The sequence below is a fragment of the Danio aesculapii genome, chromosome 12 (assembly GCF_903798145.1).
Source record: "Danio aesculapii chromosome 12, fDanAes4.1, whole genome shotgun sequence".
In the NCBI taxonomy this organism is placed as follows: domain Eukaryota; kingdom Metazoa; phylum Chordata; class Actinopteri; order Cypriniformes; family Danionidae; genus Danio; species Danio aesculapii.
Window position 1 is genome coordinate 21735271 of NC_079446.1, and position 23956 is coordinate 21759226.

The window sequence follows — 23956 nt, forward strand, 5'->3', positions numbered from 1 at the left end:
GAAGTGTAATATCAATTTATTAAAAAAATATTCAAAATAAAACATTTTTGAACACTAAATCATCTTGCATTTTTAAAGTATGCTACAAAATATTTCAGATTCTCATTTAACATGTTTTCTTTTTCTTTTTTTTAACAATAAAACCAAAATCAAGTGTAGTGGTGCAAAAGGATTATGTTTGTTTGATTTTTTGTAAACCAACAATGCTGTGTGTGTAAACCATTATTTAAAACAGTCATTCTTTAAATGACTTTAAGAGTCTGTATTTAAAACTGGTCAACCAAATTATACAAAATATCGTCAACCATTTGGTAAAGCAGGCAGTTAAAGGGTTATATATATATATATATATATATATATATATATATATATATATATATTCTTTTACACACTGGCAAAAAATATTTGGGTACAATGCTTATCACTAGACAATTACCCTCAAAGTACATCTTTGTATCTTATCTACCAGTGTTGTAATGGTACACAAATATGGTGGGTGTATGTTCCTGCTGTTTTAAAGTCATGGTTTAATACAGCAAGAGAAAAATCTATAAATAAAGTTTTTATTTAGACATTTATTAACTAAATAATTGTGGCTGTTTTGAAATGAATTCAACCATAATTATAATTTTCTTTAAAAATGATCTAAATGAAGAGGTAAACTATATTGAAACCTCAACTGCTTGCACATACTTACTATAATGGTAAGAGCTACAAATGAACAACAAAGACCAGAATACTAAATTCAATAGCTTTTCATTTTTAGATAATTAACCCACAAATAAAAAAAGGCAAATTCACATAAACAACTTTATACAATAACATCTATATCTAATGGGGTATATGTAGAAGCATGCAGAAAGACTTTACATTTTTCAGCATTCTGGGTCAAACGCTACCAGTGAACTGTATGCCGTTACAAAATCGGCATGTTTAAACTCTGTTTGCTTTAAAAATCAACAATCTCCCCTGCCTGATTGATATACGATATAAAGTGGGTCTCAAATTGTACAAGCACTGCATTAAATACAAATTTTCCTACGCCATGTTCCAATTCCAAATACAAAAAAAGAGCATTTATTTTACCACAGTGTTTTCAATAGTGTTTCTGTGGTCGCCTGCTGATCCTGACAGTGTGTGCGTGTAAACGGCTTTTCATCTCGTTTTACGTTTGAACAACTAAATGAATGCTGAATTCTACTTAACTGATTGTATTTTAATTACATAACAACATCGATGTTGTAAAAGGAAGCGTATACAATTTTAAAAAGTCACATTAACCATTTATCTGAAGTTTATTGGTATGGGAAGAAACACTAGCTGTGCATATACCCTATTAAACAATTGAAGTACAAATTATTTTTCCATGACCTATTGATTTAAACCTGTAGTAGACATCACTACAGGTTAAGTAAAATGAATATTTATGCCATCACATTGCCAGTTTTTTAGAGTAATGTTCTTCTGCAGTGAGCTTATAAGCTGTGGTCACTGCATGACTTACCTAATGTAAATATGATGTGATGAAACATTTGGTTTACTGACAACTTTTATATTAAATACAACCTACTTAAAACACTAATTTTTCAATTACATGAGTAATATACAAGTGCTATTACTTCCATATATACATGTGCTATACATGTTTCAATTTCCTGATAAAATGGAGAGAATTTGATTATATATAACTATATCATATATGTACACCATTCCCACCACTGCAAGGATGCATGTAGTATTGTATTAGTAAGAGTGGAGATTAGTAAAACCCTAAAGCGTACATTTTGGCTCATGGACCAAGGGTCAAAACACAATGATGAAATAATTCAACAAAATAAAGTAAAGGTTTTCAAACGTGTCTTACATCTCATCTTCCAGTTAATCATATTAGGTTTAGACTGAAATTGATCTGGTCCTAATTTAGACATTCCAAGTACTAAACCAAAAAAAAAAACACACACACACACACACACACATATGCCTCACTAATAATATGCCAAGGTTTCACTGTACTGGATGAGCAAACATCAGTTCCCTTTCAAAGTTCATCTGTTATGCAATCACTGCCAGGGCTGCTTTCCAAAAACCATCCAATTCGCCAACTAAGGTCACAAGTTCTGTCATTGCAATGATAGTTCAGTGATTTGGTGTTTCCCAAATTCATCGTTCCAATGAACATCCGCAAACAAGTGCAGTTGCAACTACTCTAGCTGTGATTAAGCATAGTTGCTGGTTGTGTTCTATTCCCAGTTACCCTCCCTATGCCCCATTCATTTCGAATGAATGATGATTTGAATGAATGATTAATTAAGCTTAAAGTTATCTCTCTCACATGTAATTTACAGTTCAGCTTCAGCTAACTTCAGATAACAATTGTGACAATTGTGCTCCTTTTGTAGTGCACTCTGAAATTATGCCATTTTGAACGCAGCCATGGCTTATACCAGGGGTCACCAATCTCGGTCCAGGAGGGCCGGTATCCCTGCAGGGTTTAGCTCCAACTTGCCTCAACACACCTGCCTTGGTGTTTCTAGCATACCTAGTAAGACCTTGATTAGCTTGTTCAGGTGTGTTTGATTAGGGTTGGAGCTAAAATCTGCAGGACACCGGCCCTCCAGGAACAAGTTTGGTGAACACTGGCTTATACCAATAGCTATAGGTGACCTATAGCGGAAATCTCCAAAACTTGTGAAAACAAATAATCTAGGGTACGTAAAATTGTTTTATTTTATACTAGCCTATTTAAATGTATCTGTATTGTATATGACATATACTGTAGGCTAGAACATTTCTGTGTGGGTTTGAGTGTGTTGTAAAAGTAAAACCATCCAACTACCCAACTAAGATTGCAAGTTCTGTCATTCCAATTGTAGTTCAGCAATTTGGTGTTTCCCAAATCCGTCATTTCAATGAACATCCGCAAACAAGTGTGGTTGCAACTACTCCTACAGAGCTGTAGTTAGATGCTTAGTTCCTGGTTGTGTTCTATTCCAGATTATGCCACATTCCTTTTCAAATGTTCCACTTTAAATGATTAATAAAAAAGCTTAAAGCTATCTCTCTCATGTGTAATTTGCTTTCAAAGTTTTTTTTACAGTTCAGCTTTAGCAAACTTCAGATTGACAATTGTGCTCCCTTTGTAGTGCACTCCGAAATTATTTATCCCATTTTAAACGTAGCCATGACTCATACCAAAAGCTATAGGTGACCTATGATTTACAAGGGAAAATCTCCAAAGCTTGTGAAAACAAAAAATATAGGGTACGTAAAATTGTTTTATTTTATAGTAGCCTATTTAAATGTATATGTATTGTAAATTACATACAGGCTACAACATTTCAGCGGGGGTTTGAGTGTGTTTTAAAAGTAAAAATATCCATTTAGCCATCTAAGGTCGCAAGTTCTGTCATTACAATTATAGTTCAGCGATTTGGTGTTTCCCAAATCCGTCATTTCAATGAACATCAAATGAAGTGTTGTTGCAACTACTCCTACAGAGCTGTAGTCAGAAGCATAGTTCCTGGTTGTGTTCTATTGCCAGTTGTCCCCCGCCCGCCAAGGGTCTATTTCTTTTGAATGTTCCACTTTAAATGATTAATAAAAAAAGCTTAAAGCTATCTCTCTCACATGTTATTTGCTTCAAAGTTATTTTTTACAGTTTAGCTTTAGCAAATTTCAGATTGACAATTGTGCTCCCTTTGTGGTGCACTCTGAAATCATTTATGCCATTTTGAAAGCAGCCAAAAGCTTTATGTAACCTATAATTTAAAAGCAGAAACCTAAAAAGCTTGTGAAACCTAAAATATAGGATATGTAAAATGGTTTTAATTTATAGTAGCCTATTTAAATGTATCTGTACTGTATATGACATATAGGCTACAACATTTCTGCACAGGTTTAAGTGTGTCAAAGTTGTAAAAGTAGACATTGCAAATAAATAATAATTAAAAAATTGACTAAACAAAAATTATAATAATAGTAATTTCTGAATCGAAATATAATTATGGCAACTAATAAATAAAAGTATAGTTTTTACATTATTTGATCAAAGAGGTTATATTTTAAGCTTAAACAGTCAGAGGAAATAAACAAAAACTGTCTATTTACTATGCGGCATGACTTTAACTTAACAAAAATGTATTTATACCTACTCCACACCTAAATGACATATATTTGAGTCTTATTTTTGCACTTTTTTTCTCAAAGTTTTCTCTACAACCTTTCAGCCATTAATTTGTGTGCCCAATTGTCATTTTTGTGTGCCCAACTGTGTGCTTATAGTCATTAAACACAGATGGTTTTGGTCAAATAAATCACCATGTTATCAGTATACCTACATATGCTCAAACAAACATCCCCAAAATCAATATTTTCTGGTTCTATGATGTCAACATCTAGTCACCGGTCTTGTGGGGAGTTTGTATGTTTGACTGGAGTTTACTCACTTCTCATAAGACTGAGAGAGAGAGAGGTGGTCAGACAGCAGTCGGCTGAAACTGAGCATCTAGCTTGTGTTCATTCATTCTAATCTCTGGAGTTAAAGAAAATGAATCTCAAGGAAGTGATCATATTGTTGTTATGCCCATGCCTGATTCTTCTGTGCAGGAGAGCGGCAGGTGATCAGGTGAGTACAACAACTCTATAAGATAAAAATGACTTTAAACAAGATATGAGAGTTAAGTAATCACTAATGTGTTTTGTTTGTTACTGTGCAATTAGTGCATTTTACCATTACATACAGTATGATTTAAAAGCACAAAACTGTAATTATGTAATTTAATCAATGTTAATTTAACGATAAAAGCTAAAAGGTGGTAATAGACATTTGAATGAAGAATCTGATCCACTTCACCTAATTTACACGCAGAAAAATGACTTCTGCTAACACCAAAGTTTAATTAATGTCAAAGAAAATAAACTCGCTTTGCCTCTTTTTAACATATCTTATGTCTTTATATCTAAAACTCAAACTCTCCAAAAAGATATCAGCAAAAATCAGCAGATATAGCAAACGTGATTTAACTGGTTTATAAAGACATTATAAGCCTTTGTTAGATGATAATAAAAAATAAAAAATATATATTATTGTTTGTTAGTGTCAGCTCATGGTAAATTGTTAAAAAAATACAACTTTTGAGTTTTTTTATTTATTGTTGCAAAATTGTACACCACAAAACAGAACAATCAACATCGCAAGGCACATTTACTATTAAAATAAATAAAAAATAGTAAAAACTTTTTTTAGCTAGAATGTATCTTTGAATGTAGAATTTAACATTGTCTTATAAATGCTTTATTAGAAGTATTGTTATTTGTTAGTGTTTATGTTAACTAATGTAGATAACTCTTGACATAGGAAACCTTAAAGTGTGACTTATTTGGTTAGATATTTCTATTTTTTAATTCAATTAAAACTCTTAATTTAGATTAACTGTAAAGTAACATATCTCATAATAGAAATATTACATGGAACCTAAAAAGTTAATTTAATCTATTTGTTTCAATGTTTTAGTCAACTTTGTAATGATCTCTACAACTTTTTTTGTTATTAAACAACCCACAATTTTAAGTTATTAAGATTTATAGCACATTTTATAAAACTACCGATTTTATAATTATTTTGAACTCTTCGATCTTCATATGAAGATATTTAAAGGATTACCTTTAGTAGGATTACCTTTAGTAGGATTACCTTTAGTGATTAGTTGGTTTTGATGAAAAAATTATATATTGTATTATATATATATTTATACAACAGTGCTGTCTGGTTCTTGAATCTGATTGGCTGATAGTCGTGCAATATTCTGCAAATAACAGCACTCGTCCAGCCTCTTCACCCCTCACCCTTGTGTGTTACTCCGCCCACTTGAAGCGACAAGCAGAGGAAACTCTACAGTTTGACGAATGTTGCTGCTGTTGGACAACATAGTGTACTTCTGGGGCTTTTTAGGAATATATTAAGGAATATAGTTGTTTACACTGTAAAAAATGCAGGGTTCCACATGATTCATCCATGTTGTCCCAAAACAAATTAATTAAGTTAACTTAACACTTTTAATAAATGTTTGTGGATTGAACATAAAAAAATTAAGTTGTCCCAATGAAATCTCAAGAATTGTGCTGTTTCAGCTCATTTTAAATAAGTAGTCTGAACGAGCAAAAAAAAAAACTATATTTTTTGAGTGTAGATTGCAACTATGCAGTTTATTTATAAGTGTAGAGCCTATTTTAGATATTCATAATTTCTGAGAGACAGTCTTTGATGTTGTCCATCCACAACATGGCAACAGAGACCGCATAATAAGCCGCATAATAATTACGCTAGAGAATCATTCAAATACTAGCTCTAAAGCAGGGATGTCAAACTCAATTGCTGGAGGGTTGCAGCCCTGCACAGTTTAGTTCCAACCCTTATTAAACACAGCTGATCAAACTAATTAAGTCTTTCAGTCTTGTTTGATACCTATACAGGTAAGTGTGTTAAAGCAGGGCTGGAACTAAACTGTTCAGGGCTGCGGCCCTCCAGGAATTGAGTTTGATATCCCTGCTCTAAAGTAACATTGGCGAAGTAGCAACGGTTTCTGCTGTTCTGACATCAGTTTGAGATGTGAATGAATGGCAGAAGAAAGTACTTCCTCATACAAAAGGGTTTTTAGACTGTCCATGCTTGAGTTTATTTTATTTTTTATATGCCGTCAAACTGTTGTATAAACGCAATATCACACTCATAGCAGTGCGATATGGCAGTATATCATCACTGGTGAAACACTAACGCACGCCTCCCACCAGTGCCGATATACAGCCATATCGCACTGCTACTCGTGTGATATTGCTCATATAACACACACACACATTTATATATACATACATACACACACACACACACACACACACACACACACACATATATATATATATATATATATATATATATATATATATATATATATATATATATATATATATTTATACAGATATATATATATATACAGATTATTGTTAATAAAAAAAAATCCTATTTTTGAAATGTATTAGTGTTGTCCACTAAATTCAATTGTATAATTGTAAAACAAATATGTGTCCATTGCAAAACCAACTACAGCAAACTAAAGCAGTGGTGAATATTTTAAGCAACTCGCAGCCCTGAAATCAACTTCAGCCGATAAAGTCATCGCATGGCTGGCGTATTCAACTCTGAATTCGTTGAACCCTGATTCCACACTTGCCCCAGGCAGCAGTATTTACACTGGCAGCCTGTATGGCATATCTCAGACGCTGGTGTTTACCTAGCCTTTAGCAAGAGTGCGAGAGATTTGTCTAAATGTAATCTAAGTGAGTGCTGCATGATATTTGTTGTATGATGTCAAAACCATTCTCTGATTTTTCTGGGATGACTGAGACAGATATCCGGCATGGGAACCATCAATCTTGCACACAGACAACAAAAATGGACACCTGCAATGCAAACATGTGCAAACCTTTCTGACGTCAGAAGGTGAGTTGATCACTATCGAAATCCTGATTTATGGGTACGGAATATTATGATAGCAGTTAAATTTGTAGATGTTTTACCTCTCATGCACAGCATCAGATCGTACTTTGAGTTTCGAACCCTTGACCCGGAGGGAGCTGTCTTTTATGGAGACACTAAAGAAGGTCAAGACTGGTTTGTGCTTTCACTGCGCGACGGCATCCCTGAAATGCAGATTGGGAAAGCAGACATCTTAGTGAGTGTAAAGGGAGGCCGCAAACTCAATGATGGAGCCTGGCACTTGGTGAGTACTTCATATATTTCTACCAGTTCCACTGAATGCTGATTATAGCATATTATAAATGTTGTACTGCTTAATGTTGCTGAATCTAATGTACAAAACAGCATTAATATGAAACAGAAACCTTTTTAACAGAATAAATACCACATTCGTTATTTATTTATTTTTTATTTATTTATCAGGATCCCCATTAGCCACTACCTTGGCTATTCTTCCTGGGGTCCATCAAACACAAAACAAAATTACATTAATCCATAACAACAAAGACCAATAAAAACATAAAAACCCAAAATTCAAACATAACATCCAGATCAACAATCCACTTAATATTGGGCCATTCAATATTTCTTCAATGATTTTCTAAACCTCATTTTACTTGTTATAAAGCATGTAAAGTCTGATGACAATTCATTCCATGTTTGCATGCCTCATTACATTACAGTCCATTGCTTTGCAATAGTTTTTGAAATCAGGAAGCAGAAAATTTCCTTTTGATGCATGCCTGGTGTTAAAATTATGACTAGAATTACAATACAAAAGTTAACAGTACAATATACTTGGAACACTCTTGAATTCTTGAAATATTTCTTATGAAACACAGCAGAGAAACGATTATCCTATCCTTCATCAATAACAAACCTAAAGTTTTATGCATTTTCATAATATTAACCCTTCTATTGCAGTGTAATATTAGTCGTGCTGCTCTATTCTGGACTTCTGTAATTTATCTAAGTCTTTATTTGATGCATTCAACCATACCACTGGACAGTAATCTATAAGAAAGAACCATTGCCTAAACTATTTGCGAGATACAGTACTGTGGTAAAACTTTTACACATCTCTTAGTAATTGATAATCCTCTTCGCATAACTATTACCATTTTATCCATCTGTTTAGACCACTTTAACCTACTATCAAGGAGAACTCCAAGAAGCCTATTTTTCTCTACCTGTTCAATAGGCACACTCATTACAGACAAATTTAATTGTGGTTTACATTTAAAACGAAAGTTCAATCCAAACACAATACTTGTGATTTTTGTCAAATTTAAAACCATCTTATTATTCTGTACCCACTTTACCACTAATTGTATCTCCTCATCTAAATCATTATGTTTGTGGCAGTTTTTGCCCCATTGACTACCATTATAACTACATTTTTTTGATTGCAAAACCTTAAGATCATACAACTATGCACTACTGATTATTGGTGGTTTTCCCAATTGGGAAGAGGTAAAATGTGTAATTTTACTGTTGATATTCAGTTGACACCATTAACCCTTTAGATAGTCTTGTGCAAAAAAAGTTTTTGGCTTTTATATGGAGTTCTATGGAGCATTAAAGCAGACTATAGTATGCCTTCATAAATACACATACTATATTTACCATTTTCTGAGAGTTGAGGTGTATATATATATATATATATATATATATATATATATATATTTATATATATATATATATATATATATATATATATATATATAGATAGATAGATAGATAGATAGATAGATAGATAGATAGATAGATAGATAGATAGATAGATAGATAGATAGATAGATAGATAGATAGATAGATAGATAGATCTTCTCTCCGTTAAACAGAAATTGGGAAAAAAATGTACAGGGGGGCTAATAATTCTGACTAATTCTGACTTAATTCTGGCTATATATATATATATATATATATATATATATATATATATATATATATATATATATATATATATATATATATATATATATATATATATATATATAGCCAGAAGCTAAGCTTTTACTTGCACTGATGATTTACAGTTAAAATAATACATATTACCACTAACAGTCAAGAATGCATGATTATATATATATGGTGATTATAATGGAATTCAATTGAGAAAAAATAGCCACCAGCAAATGAAAGAGTAGTAAATTTGGCCACGGTGTATTGTTACGTTTTTGAACAAAGAAAGTAAAAGCATTTTCCCAAAATATGTGTGAAAATAAGATCTGTCACCAAAAAGCATTACATTTGCTGAGACACAGAGTAAATTGTGGCCAAATTAGGACCCAAAATCCCCCTATAGTGGCTGAAAAAAATCCCCAAGGGTTTATCAATTGACTGAATCCACAAATAATGAAACTAAAACATACACACACACTATCAGATTATCAACCTAATCATATACTGTATATCAGCCACTACAGGAATTCAATCACGACCAGTCGGGAGCCGCTAAGGGACTGCAATGTCTTCACGATATAGACAGATATTTTGACCCTATTCATTCATTTTCCTTCTGCTTAGTCTCTTTTTGAGAAGTTGCTAGAGTTTAATAAGCCGCCAACTATTCCAGCAAATGTTTTACACAGCAGATGCCTTTCCAGCCGCAACCCAGTACTGGGAAAATCTACTTATTCAAAAGTTTGGGGTCAGTTTTTTATTTTAATTTTTTTGAAGAAAATTATTATTTTCATCAAGGTGGCATTTATTAAATGTAAAAAAAAAAAAAAGTTAAATTATTAAATATTTATTAACATTATAAATAACTGCTTTCTTATTGTATGTAGTTTCAAATGAAATTATTACTCCAGTCATTATTGGTTTTACTACTATTCCCATTAATAATAATAATAATAATAATAATAATAATAATAATAATAATAATAATAATAATAATAATAATAATAATAATAATATTATTTTTTTGTTATTATTAATATTATTATTATTATTATTATTATTAAAGTGATTTCTGAAGGATCATGTGACTCTGAGGACTGGAGTAATGAAGCTGAAAATGCATCTTTAATCACAGGAATAGATGATTAAATTAAATGATAAACTACTTTTAAACAGTTATTTTATAGTGCAATAACAGTTCACAATTGTACAATTTGTACTGTATTTTTGATTAAATAAATGCAGCCTTGGTGAGCAGGAGAAGCTTATTTTAAAACATTTAAAAATCATACTGACCCCAAACCTTTGACTGGTAGTGTATATAAATAGGCAATCACTTTATACATATTGTAAATTATTAAAAATGTCTTAAAAATGTTGACAAATAAGCAAAATATAAGCATTTAAAATTATAATTAATTAATATTTATGACAGCGCTGTGACCCTAATCATTATTTGAATATAACCTCAAATGATTCTTGTTATAAATATGCAAGAGCAGGCAGACAAAGATATATATATATATATATATATATATATATATATATATATATATATATATATATATATATATATATATATATATATATATATATATAAATATACATATATATTTAGAAAATCACAGTTGGCAGAAATAGCAAATGTTTTAACTTGTTATGACTGCAGATCAGCGTCAGTGCACCAAATATTGCTTTCATAACTCTTCTGAAGTGAAATTGAAGTGAGTTAGGGTGGCACCATTTTTGCTCTTTGGCAAAAAAACAAAAACAAAAACAAAACAAAACAAAAACAAAACAATGCTCTAAATGACACCATATTTTTATTTCAAATTAGGAAGTCATCAGTGGTTCATATAATTAAAAGATGTATATTTTACTCAACGTGAGAATTTTGATGTGGTCTTTTCTTTATTTGATCATGTATAGCTTTAGCTAAAGTCTTTTTTATGTGATATTATTAATTTTCAAGCAGCCATATTCAGATAAACTAATAAAAGCTCTGTTTTGCCTTTGGACAGCTGGAATTGCGCAGTGAGGGTAAATTTGTGGTGCTGGAGGTAAACAACGAGGTAGAACTTGTAGTCGGTCTCCATTCGAAACTGGCAGAAGAACAACTAAGCGGGAAGATACGTCTAGCTCTCGGTGGCATGTTGGTGGATAAACAAAAACTCTTCCATCCAGTATGATTGCTTGTTTATTCACAATAGCATTTGAACTGAAAATGTAAAAATAACTATTACTCGTTGCAATAATTGACCACATAAATCATGCTAATGTGACTTTTATTTTATCCGATTATTTAAGTTTGAGCCAGAAATGGATGCTTGTGTCCGAGGAGGGCATTGGCTAAATCTCAGCACCCCCTGGGATACAGACTCAACATGGGAACCTCGGCCCTGCTCTTCAGAGATCAAGAAAGGGAGCTATTTTCCAGGAACCGGAGTGGCTGTGTTTAATACATCTGGTGAGTGAAAAATCATGTATGTTTAAACTTGCATTGCAGATAAGATGATGTTATCTTTCCATGGACGTGTCACCACAGATCTTCCTGCTCTTAAGACTGAAGAGGCAGGAATCACAGTAGAGATCTTTGGATCTTGGACTGGGACAACGCTAAGTCTCCAAAGCACAGGATTTTTGTATGTTTTAGAAGGGGATAAAGATGATAAGGTATGTACAAATAAAAAAAAAAATGAAAAAAAAAACGTATACAAATGCACAATTGTGAGGTAATTTCTTACAATACTAAAATTGCAAATTTACTCTTTACTCTTTTTAAAAAGTGAGTAAACCAGCCTAATCTCACGAGCAAACGTAAGTATTTTACGTTTTGTCAGTTTAGTGGCGTCGTACGAAATTGTACGATTTTAAAAAGGAGGCGTGGCATCTAACCCCACCCCTAAACCCAACCATCATTGGGGCATGAGCAAATCGTACGAAAATGTACGAATTAGATCGTACGAATTCATACCAATTAGCCACTAAATCAAAAAGTTACGAATTGCTGTGAGATTGTGTTGAGTAAACCCATTGCCCTAAAATGGGTACTTCGCCCAAAGTACCCAAAAGCCCAAAATACTACGCCCCTTACTGTTAGAATCAGCTTCCAGAAATGATCAGATGTGCTCCAACATTAGGCACATTCAAATCAAGACTGAAAACACATCTGTTTAGCTGTGCCTTTACTAAATGAGCACTGTGCTATGTCTGGCAGATCACACTATTGTGTATTTCTTTTCTTTTTCATTCCTTCAAAACCTGTTTTAACACATTTTGGTCTGTTTTTATCATATTTAATTCTTTGTTGCTTTATTTTCTTGTTTCTTTTATTCTCGTTTATGTAAAGCACTTTGAATTACCATTGTGCTGTATAAATAAACTTGCATTGCCATTACTTAAAAAATCTGGGACAGTAAACCCATTCACTTAGCTTTTATAATTATGCAAATAGTTTGTTAACTAAATGATTATAAGACAATTGGCTTACTCTCTTTTTTTAAGTATAGTCAACTAATCGACTTTTGTTCATCTTCAGACAACAAATTAAAATATTTTCGAAGAAATCTGAGAGCTTCCTTATCCTACATAAACAGTAACAGTCATGACTCATTTAATATCCAAAAAACATCCTCTTTTAAGTGAATTAATCCTTTAATGCCTTTTAAACATCAAAAATAATTGTGAGACACATTTTGCATTGCTAAAAATAAACTCACAATGGTTTAATATTTAATAGTTTCATTTTAAGTCTGTGAAAAAAAAACTCACAAGTCAAGAAAGATTCACAAGACATGAATAAATCATGAATTTATGGTTAAATTTGTAAATCATAAATCAAGAGAAACTTATATAAACTCAGAATCCTAACTACAATTATTCTCATAACTGTAATTTCATATCTTGCAATTTGGCAACTTTCTATATCAGTGGTTCCCAAAGTGTGGGTCGGTACTATTAGAATAACCATATTTCATCCATAACCCACAGAAGAATAAAATAGAAGTTAATAGTAACATTAAATAAGCAAAAACATGCTAATAAAAAGCCATCAGCCTTTTAATTTATTTTCATAGGATTTATGTGTTTACGTTACATTAACACAACAATAGCATCAGCTGCAGCAGATTGATTTTATAGCACCCGGTTAAACTTTCTGACACCTTTATGGCAATCAAATAGATTAAAAATAATTACAGGCCACAACAGAACAATGAGGATGATCTCTGATAGGCGGTCTCCAAAATTAAACCAAGAATAGACTTTGTGCTGAAAACATTGTGCCCACCAGTCTCATTAGGTGAGGTTATAATATTAAATGAAACAATTTAATAAATTCTTTCATTTATTTTCTTTTCGTCTTATTCGCCTTTATTAATCAGGGGTCACCACAGCGCCAACTTATCCAGCATATTTTACGCAGCAGATGCCCTTCCAGCCGCAACCCAACAATGGGAAACACCCACAAACTCTTGCACACACACATACACTACGGCCAATTTAGCTTATTCAGTTTACCTGTACTGCATGTCTTTGGACTGTGGGGGAACCCGGAGAACCCGGAGGAAACCCACGCGAACACAGGGAGAACATGCAAACTCCACACAGAAAGGCCAACTGACCCAGCCGGGGCTAGAACCAGCGACTTTCTTGTTGTGAGGCGATTGTGCTACCCACTGCGCCACTGTGCTGCCCACAATTTAATAAATGACTATATAAATTATATGTTTGCTAGACTGTTGCTCTTTCTATGTTGTCAATATGCTTGTGTTTATATAGGCCTCTTGCTGTGTGTGCAACATTTGAATATTTATAACCACCTCCAAAGAATGTGAGGGCCGCAAGTCACTAGCATTGTTATTTTGGGGGTCGCGGGCTGAAAAGTTTGGGAACCCCTGATCTATATCACAATTCAGACTTTATGTTTTACAATTTTTAAAGAGCCCATATTATACATGAAATAGGGTCATATTTAGGTTGTAAGGGTCTCCAACAACAGTCTAATATGCATGCAAGGTCAAAAAACACTTTCATGGTCTTATAATCTGCATTTATTTTTACCTTATTATTCCAGCTACTCCCATATGAATCGTTCAGCGATTCATTTGTACCCAAACCCCTCCTCAGTGCGAAGCTAATTTGCGCTGATTGGACCGATGACAGCCTGCTGCGATTGGTCGACACGGACAAGGCTTCAGTGCAAGGCAGAGTGAAATGCCCAGCAGCTAATTAACAATATAAAAGTAGTCACAGTGCATACACGCTTTATAGTGGATTTTGGCTGCCAGTGGGTGAATGTAAATACAGACGATGTACTAGAAAATACTGACGACGAACTATTTTATCAAGCAAAAAGTCCAAGAACTGGCGAGGAGATCTTCTAGCAGTCTACTTGCTCTTTTCACACACACACACACACACACACACACACACACACACACACACACACGCACGCACGCACGCACGCACGCAAACGCAAACGCACACACACACAGGGCCGGCGCGTCCACAATAGAGACGGCGCGGCGGCGACACCTCCCGCACCCTCCGCGTCCTCAGTTACATCCGCGATTACATCATTATGGATGTGACATTTGCAGTAAAACCTCAAAACATAAATTCCCATAAAAGTATTCACCTTATTCTCTGCGTAAGAGCGGGCGCAGCCGTTTGAATCATTTTGGCTCGAAACTTCCGGTCTCATTCACTTCCATTCATTTTTAAACGTTAAAAACAGCTCGTTTTGCTGCTTGGTGTTGCAAACTGATATTTTCTTATTATATTATTTTACTTTGTCTGTATTATAATGCAAACACTTGTTTGTAGAGCGAATAGTTTGACCGTTTTTTGCCGTTTATTATTCCTAGTCATTTCTCCCATAGGCAACTGAATCGGAAGTTCTAAAACAATCGCAAAAACACGCGCACTTCCGCATTGAAGAATAAGGTCAATATATTAACATTATATTGAAACATTATATTGAAACATATGTTTATATTTTCTAGAACAACCGACAACAGAGTGTGGAGCACAGAGAAAAATATAATTCTGTAAAAATGTTTTGTACTTTAAATGAAGAAAATAAACATGCATTATGTATGTGACCATAAAAGTTAGCGAGTTTACAGTTTACAACATACTTTGTAAAAATTCTGTAAATTAAACTGCACAAAAAAATAATGCTCATCAAAAGGATAAAAGTTGGCTCTCTATAGAACAAAAATTATTGGTTTTATTTTATTTAAGATTTTTGCATTTATGAGAAAAAAAAGTGTCGTTATGGATGTGACAGATGTGAAATTGACTTTGGTAAATGAAATATAATAGGTTGAAAACATTGACAAAGACATTTCTAAAGTACTGTAATTTAAAATACTTGCTCACACAAAAAAACATAGGAACAGTTTCCGTATTTTGGTGAAAACTGAATTTATTTCATGGCATGGTGTGCATGGAATTGCTCAGTTATAGCTTTAAACACTAATGGGACATAATTGTAAAGTGGTTTGTAAACCTTTTTTCACAGTTGGGCCTGAAAGATGGATCAACTGAACTTCCCAGTGAACCTGTAACACTTACTTTCACTATACTGAAAAATACACTTGTGGTAAACAGCAAACCAAATGTTGAATCGGAAACTCTGGACTTTCTCTCCATGTGGAAAAATGGAATGCTCCTGACATTTGGAGGAGTGCCAGGTAAAGTGAGCAGGAATTTCCATGATAAACTACTCCATCAGCACCATCCATATTGGTCTTTGTTAAATTCTTTATTTGTCAGCTGTGTGCAGGGAGTCTATTTAATAAATCCTTCCTTTTCAATTGAGTCCATGAACTCTCTTTTTTTTTAGGTGACAGCGAGGTGGCAAAAAGTAATCCATACCTGCGTGGGTGTCTGGAGAAAATCGTTGTCCAGGGTCAGGTCATTGATCTTGATCGGGCAGTGTACAAACACACAGCGGTGTCGTCCCACAGCTGTCCTACAGAAGCAATGAATGAACTCACTTTATAGAGATTCAACACAATCATCCCGACAAGCTCAACTCTTGATCAAATGAGGAAGAGCTATTTAAAACTGCTTCATTTTTATTCATTAATTATAACTTCTAAAAAGTATTAATACACTTAATGTAAAAAATTATTAATTGTCAATTATGTTACACTGAGCTTTAAAAAATGGTTTAAATGACAGTACATTAAACACTGTAATGCAAATCCTACTGAAATGTGTTTGCAAACACATATAAAAGGGAATGTTTTTTTAATTACCATCTTTCAGTCAACAAAATAAATCACCTGGAAAAAAAGATGCCGTTTCATTCAGAATTAAATAAAGCCAGGACAATAAACTGTGCAGGTTACGTACATAAATTAAATTTTCGATGCTACTCCTTTGTTTTGTAATGGAATAAAATAACATTTTCACACTTTAACTTACATAATTTGACAACAGTTGTGCTTTTATATTAAATGTATTCTGCTCACAAAACTGACATTTCTGCTGCATTCACAAAAGCAATTATCTTTTAATTATATTTTAATTAATTGCAATAATTTAGATTGTGTCTTTTCGTTCAGATACAACATGACATATATTATGCATGCAATAGCTAATCAGAAATATACAGTTGAAGTCTGGATTATTAGCCCCCCTGAATTATTAGCCCCCTGTTTATTTTTTTCCCCAATTTCTGTTTAACGGAGAGCAGATTTTTTCAATAAATTTTTAAACATAATAGTTTTAATAACTCATTTCTCATATCTGATTGTTTTATCTTTGCCATGATGGCAGTAAATAATATTTGACTAGATATTTTTCAAGACACTTCTATACACCTTAAAGTGGCATTTAAAGGCTTAACTAGGTTAATTAGGTTAACTAGGCAGGTTAGGGTAATTAGGCAAGTTATTGTATAACGATGGTTTGTTCTGTAGACTATCGAAAAAATATATAGCTTAAAGGGGCTAATAATTCTGTCCTTAAAATGGATTTTAAAAATTAAAAACTGCTTTTATTCTAGCCGAAATAAACAAATAAGACTTTTGCCAGAAGAAAAAACATTATCAGACATACTGTGAAAATGTCCTTGCTCTGTTAAACATCATTTGGGTAACATTTAAAAAAGAAAATAAATTAAAGGGGTGCTAATAATTCTGACTTCGACTGTACATATAGTGACAAACAAGGTGTGGCAAGATGAGAAATTAAAAAATCTTTTAAAATGTTGATTTAAAAGCATCCATCAGGTATTTTAAACTGTACAGATTGTATTTATGTTGATTTTATGTAATTAGAAATAACATTTGCACCATGTTTTACAAACATTAACACTGAATGTACCTGAAAATGTCAAATGGTGTAACTGCCAAAAAATGTGAAATATTAAATAATTTACTCCTCCTAGTTGACATGCAAGTGTACACAAAGAAAACTTTACTTAATTTTAAAATACCACACCAACATTTATTTTATTCGAGTTCTCTCTAAATGTACATTTTAATTAGTTTTTCCAATATTTGGATACAATTTCCTGTCTTACGGTCTTGTGTTAACAAAATGACTCAATAAATGTTGGTTACACCATCTTGACATTTCAGGAATTTGAGTTGACAGATATAATTCCCCAAATTAATTATAATATTTAGAACAATTGTACTATATTGATCCTTATTTACAATTTAATATGTCTAATGTAAAATTATTCCAAACTAGCTGATAAGATGTTTCATTGAGAATTTCGCATTTTTTAAACAAGATAAACTATTTGGTTACATTTTATTGGTTACACCACATTGACACTCATATTGCATTGACAAGCAATAATCCCCTAAAGATTAAAATGAATGAAAATTAAAAAAAATTACACTTGGTCCTCAAAATAGAGAATGTATGCAAGTCATTTGCTTATTTAATTTGAAACTGTAACCTTTTTGAATGAATTTAAACGACATGGACACATACAGTAAAAATGAGCATCACATCATTGACCCATATATATATATATATATATATATATATATATATATATATATATATATATATATATATATATATATACCTAATTTTTATCTTAAATTAAAATTGATTGAAAATAAAAAAAAATTGAAAATAAAATTGACTACAGAAAATTGTAAAAAAAAATTATTGAAGAATATAACTGACAAGCATTAAGAATTGTACAATGACATAAGTAACAGTCATCCAAAATACTGCAATATATATACATAGGGGAATCCATCATATTTAAATTATTAGATTGTACAGATTATAATTTTTTTTTTATATTATTATTTAGAGACTTTTGTAGCCTTCTTGTTTCTTGTAATTGAGGCCAAAGAATTTATACTTTTAAATCTTTACAGAAAAAATTAAAGGAGGAAGTAATGGACATTACTTTTGCCTTGTGTATGTAGAACTTCCCCAAAAATTATTAACTTCAAAGCGTTTTATTGAGTGTATCATAGCCAGTTTTACAATTCAAAAATAGAATCATACATTCATCAAAGTTAACTATTATGTAAAATGAATCAAAAATCAACTCTGAATCCTGTTTCCAAAAATCATCAGAAAATTTACAAGTACAAAATAGATGTAGAAGACTTTCAGGCTCAGTATTACAGTTACAGTTAAAAATCTATTCTTTTTTTATTTCATATATTATGTTTTTAGTTACAATACTCCCAAAATAATTCTGCAAAAATCCACAGATTTTTAACACAATTCTCCACAAAAATAGCAAAAAAAAAAAAATGTCCACAGATTCTGTCCCTTGTTTTAAGTCAGATGAATTTTAAAGTAAAGCAGTTTATTAGAGATGCTTTCACAATCAAATTATAATAATTATGCAAAAAACAGTCCCCGAAGAGGAAAGAATTTCCTGATAAGTATAAATCTCACTACTGCTATTTAGTAAAGCTGAAACAAAAATAATTCCCTTGTCAATTGACAACAGAGATGCATCATCAGTTTAGATCAGTTTAGCTGTAAAATACTGCCATCTAGAGGATATTTTACACAAAAGTAGTACCTTTCACAAATTTAAAACATTGGCAGCTTTTTAAAAATAAATATCAGAAATGTTTATATTAATGTACACTCTACAATTATTTCTGCACATTTTATGAAGGTGTATTTAAAACGTTAAGGAAAATACGAGGAATTTCACACTATACAAATACAAGTACTAATAGATCTTAATGACTTGATTCATTTTACCAAAATGACTATGAACAAATAGGTTATTTGCTAATAGACACAAGAATCTATTTGAACAGAAAAGTCATTTTCACAAATAGTTGTAGCAGTGGATATGCATGTAACACATTTAAGTCCATTAAGATCTCATTTAAGTCCTTTTAAATGTTCTGTAATTTCCTGAAGATCGAATTAAGGCCTTTAAGTTCAGTTATTTCGTAATTAAAGTTGAGTTCTCGTGAGAAAGTGTGTGCATGTGTGCATATATTTACATATTACGTACAGCACATTCATCCAGTTTCAACCCTTGCATTCCATTTACAGCTGCATATAAGAATTAACTTTACTGATACCTCTGAGCATTTGCAGATATATCAAATTACCGCAAATGAATAAATAATTCCTGGTTATGTCTATGATACACAGCACTAGCACTTTACCAATGGCAATCGCGAACTACCTACAACCGATTCCCCACTGTCGCAAAACTACGCACGGTGTCGTGCACCGCGCCGCCCGTGCGAAGATGGCGGCTGAGCTGCATCCGCGCAGCGGAAAACTGATCGGTTTGTCGAACTCCAACCGAACCGCTCAACGAAATCAGCCGGTACAGGAATTCAATCACGGCCTGGTCCTCAGTCTGGAGCCGCTTAGGGACCGCGATGTCTTCACTGTCCGCATCGACAAGAAGGTAAACAAGCATGTCCCACCAGAGAGAGAGAGGGAGAAATGGAGAAAAGGGTGGGAGTCTGTCAGATCGTCTGCAGTGGTTCGTTACTGAGGCACGAGGCTCTGACAGAGCTCATTCAGAGGTCATGCGGGGTGTTAAGGTGTGTTGATGTTTCGTGATGTGCGTGTGCTGCGGGTTTTCGATGATCTGTCACGGTTTGTCAGTGGCAGAGCTGTTGATGTTTGGATGCTCTCCTGCCTGGCTATTCCTGGACTGTCATGGGGTTAACAAGACGAGTCTGCTCTGCTCACAACTGTCTGATTATGCACAGCGTGTTTTGGGGAAATATTAGTGTGTATGTTCACTCGGAAGGTCATGTAAACATGGTTTGATTCAATCCGGTGAATCGATTCTCTTGAATTCGTTAATCGATTGGTCCTGTGACCCTTTCTGCAGGTGACATCCCGTGACTGTATTTTAGTCTGTAATGATGAGTCACTGAGTTATTTATCCAAATGATTTAAATGTATCCAAATTACCAAAATAAATAGAGAATGTTTAATGATGACAAGTGGGACTGTTGTTTCAGGCCTCTTAAAAAGGGGACAACGCTGACTTGCATGTATTACTGTAGTACAGTGTTGTTGAATGCCTGATTCTGACTGGTTGATAAGTGTTCTAAGGTGTGTAGTTGTTAAAAACAACAACATAAAACTGAAGTAGTTCCAAGCAGGTATTGAGTGCGTTGCAGTTCCTTATGCTATACTGTAAAAATGCTGGGTTCCACATAATTCCTTCATGAACACAAATCGATTAAGTTAGCGTAATAGTTTTTAGAAATTTAAGTGGCTTGAACATAAAACAATCAAGTTGTTCCAAAAACGAAAAGAATTGTGTTGTTTCAACTCATTTTAAATGAGTAACTTGAACAAGCAGCAAAAGTAATATTTTGAGTGTATAGGGTTGTTGAATGCTAGATTCTGATTTGTTGATGACTGTCCTGACTGTCCTAGGTGTGGAGTTATTTTTGAAGAAACTGTTTACAATATTTGCAACAATTCCTGATTTCATTACAGTTTCATATTACTGCACCAAACATTTTAGGTAATTCTAAAGATTGTTACTGTTTGATTTAGGGCTGGGCCGATAAACGATATTATATCGTATCGCAATAAAATTTATGTCAATAACAATGATAAGCTCTGGACTTTTTTACTGTATATTTAGCTAAGAGCCAATCACACTGCAGAAATGTGCAACAATGGGAATCGTAAAGAGTGTTGATATTAGAGATTATCAGCTGAAAATATGTTATGCCATTTTTTGGACTGTTTAACTCAAATTTTTGTAGCTTCAGTCATTGTTGGTGTGTTGTTTTAAATCTGGAAGCATTAACACCTGATAACGAGATGTATGTATATCAATATATACATAACGAGATGTATATATATCAATATATATCAAAATGGAAAATAATTATTGAGATTGCATTTTTGCCGAATTGCCCAGCCCTAGTTTGATTACAACGGGCAAAAAAACTCTGGACACTAACAAAGTAAATATGTTGAACAGTCGATTAAAAAGTCGCTTGATTGTCGTTTTTGCAACAAAATGTACATTTTTTTTTTAACTAGCTACTGAAAGTGCTTGCTCTCTTTTTCCTTCTCTCTCTCTCTCTCTCTCTCTCTCTCTCTCTCTCTCTCTCTCATACAAACACAAATGGGCTTTACAATATCGACACATTCACTCACATGATAACATAATTCACACCAAATTTCTCTCTCCCATAACTATATTAATAACTATATTATTACCTCTATTAAAATTAGTAACTGCATTAGCCTGCTAGCAGTTCCCTACTAGATCTAAAATAACATTTTAGTATTATCAACAGAGGCTTGGATGATATCCATTTAAACTAGTCCTTCACACATCAGCAGTTTAAGGACAAAAAAACCTGACAAATGTGTTGAAATAAGTCTGTAGGTGTGGTACTGTAATAGAAGCTTAATAATTGACTCTGGCCTGTTGAATTATTAGGAAAGTAATTCATGCTTGAGGTGTAACAGCATCACAACCTTGGGTGCGCATAATTGTCTAATAACTCTGTATACTGTCATCAATTATTCTTTAGAATCACTTCATCAAATAACTAAAGTTTTTTCAAAGGTCATTACAGCCCGCAACAGCAAACCAAGCAAATAAATACCTTAATCAATTGTTTAATAATGGCAAATTATTTATGTTTTTGCCACAAAATTACATTTAATTATCTATGAAAAACTCTTTCTGTTGCTCTCCACATAAACGCACACATACAGTAGAGACACAGACTCATAAAAAATAGTTTTTAATGCTGCTCTGTTGAATCTATGTATAAAATACTGTAAAGTGCTGTGTTTGAAGCAGACAAACTGCTGCCGGACTCCTTTAAAAGGCACATATATTGCAATTCACATGAATCTTTCTCGCTCTTCCTCTAATAACAGCATTAATAACCGCATTAGTCTGCTATCAGTGGCTCAAGCCTCCAATTCTAGATCTAAAATGACATTTTGAAGTTGCCAGTGCATACATAAGCAATTTGTCCTACAAATGTGCATTTTAAGGATAAAAACTGTCTTGAAATGCAACGTCTGAACAATTTGATCAAATTTCTTGCATTTGTTTTAGTATTATTAGTGGATTAACTGACTTTAATGGCTTGAATTACTGGAGAATAATGCACACTCATTGTTTATTAGTATTTCATACTTGCAGTTTATGCTTATCTGTTAATAGAAATATTAGTTAAGTACCTTTCCATGTTATTCATTCATTTACTTTCCTTTGATTCCCTGCTTTATTAGGGGTTGCCACAGTGGAATAAACCACCTCTATGTTCCTTATGAAACATACTTTTTCCATTTCTTAGTTTTGTAAGAAGAAAGCCTAGAAACTCAATAATTGGTATTTATGCATGAATTCTGTTTATAAACATGATATCCCAGTTTTCTTGTGATATTAGCCGATAGTACCATCAGTGACAGCTTTTATAGCTTTATTTCTGAGTGTGCATTACAGTTCAGATTCCTAGATAATCTGCTGGCTGTAATGCTGATGTAAAGCTAACAACCAGTATATTATGAAAGGATTTGTGTGTACTACAGACAGCTGCTTTCATGTTTTGTCCTACAACATTAATTATGAACACTTCAAACTAATTTAAAAATAAGTGTTTATTAAAAACATAAGCGGCTAGGGCTTCAGGATATTGGAAAAATCTGACAATGCGATATTTTGTTTTTCTGGAATATTTATCACGATAGGAATATGATTTTGCAAGATGAATTGAATAGCTCTTGTTTGAAATATTTCATTCAGATTGATTGGGACGATCAAGTCTTTTTCTATGAAGTGCATTTGCATAAATCATAGTAAATTACCAAGCTTATATAAATATAGCAGAGCAAAATATAAAAGGTTAATAAACAGTGCTTTATGGCTTTCTGGAGAATCTAACAGTATTTAGGTACAGAAATTAAACAAACAAACTTAAAATAACCTAGTCATCATTGTATAAATTATTTTAAAATAATAATATTTTTATTTTTTAATCTTTAATAAATAATCTTATCCTGCAATGTGACTATTGTGGATAAGCACATTGTGATTTC

At 32.8% G+C, this 23956-nt stretch overlaps 2 protein-coding genes across 3 annotated transcripts in view; both read left to right on the forward strand.

Moving 5' to 3' along the window:
- Positions 1 to 4427: 4427 nt before the first annotated feature.
- shbg (sex hormone-binding globulin) lies at positions 4428 to 16877 on the forward strand. The gene is made up of 8 exons (XM_056469582.1): positions 4428 to 4624; positions 7404 to 7495; positions 7586 to 7775; positions 11458 to 11619; positions 11744 to 11903; positions 11982 to 12109; positions 15963 to 16134; positions 16287 to 16877. Exons 1-8 carry the CDS (start codon positions 4547 to 4549, stop codon positions 16445 to 16447), a joined length of 1143 nt encoding a protein of 380 aa, XP_056325557.1. The 5' UTR covers positions 4428 to 4546; the 3' UTR covers positions 16448 to 16877.
- Positions 16878 to 20140: 3263 nt separating this feature from the next.
- Positions 20141 to 23956, forward strand: part of neurl4 (neuralized E3 ubiquitin protein ligase 4) — a 53263-nt gene continuing 49447 nt past the window's right edge. For both annotated transcript variants that reach the window (XM_056469637.1, XM_056469638.1), the window contains exon 1: positions 20141 to 20321. In XM_056469637.1, coding sequence (XP_056325612.1) covers positions 20157 to 20321 — 165 coding nt within the window. In that variant the 5' untranslated portion in view covers positions 20141 to 20156. The remainder of the gene's footprint in view (positions 20322 to 23956) is intronic.

Bases quoted from the DNA above. Each gene is read 5' to 3' on its own strand.
- shbg (XM_056469582.1), top strand. From the start codon at position 4,547: ATGAATCTCAAGGAAGTGATCATATTGTTGTTATGCCCATGCCTGATT. The intron at 7,776-11,457 runs GTGAGTACTTCA...GCCTTTGGACAG, and splicing joins ATGATGGAGCCTGGCACTTG to CTGGAATTGCGCAGTGAGGG. The intron at 16,135-16,286 runs GTAAAGTGAGCA...CTTTTTTTTTAG, and splicing joins GACATTTGGAGGAGTGCCAG to GTGACAGCGAGGTGGCAAAA.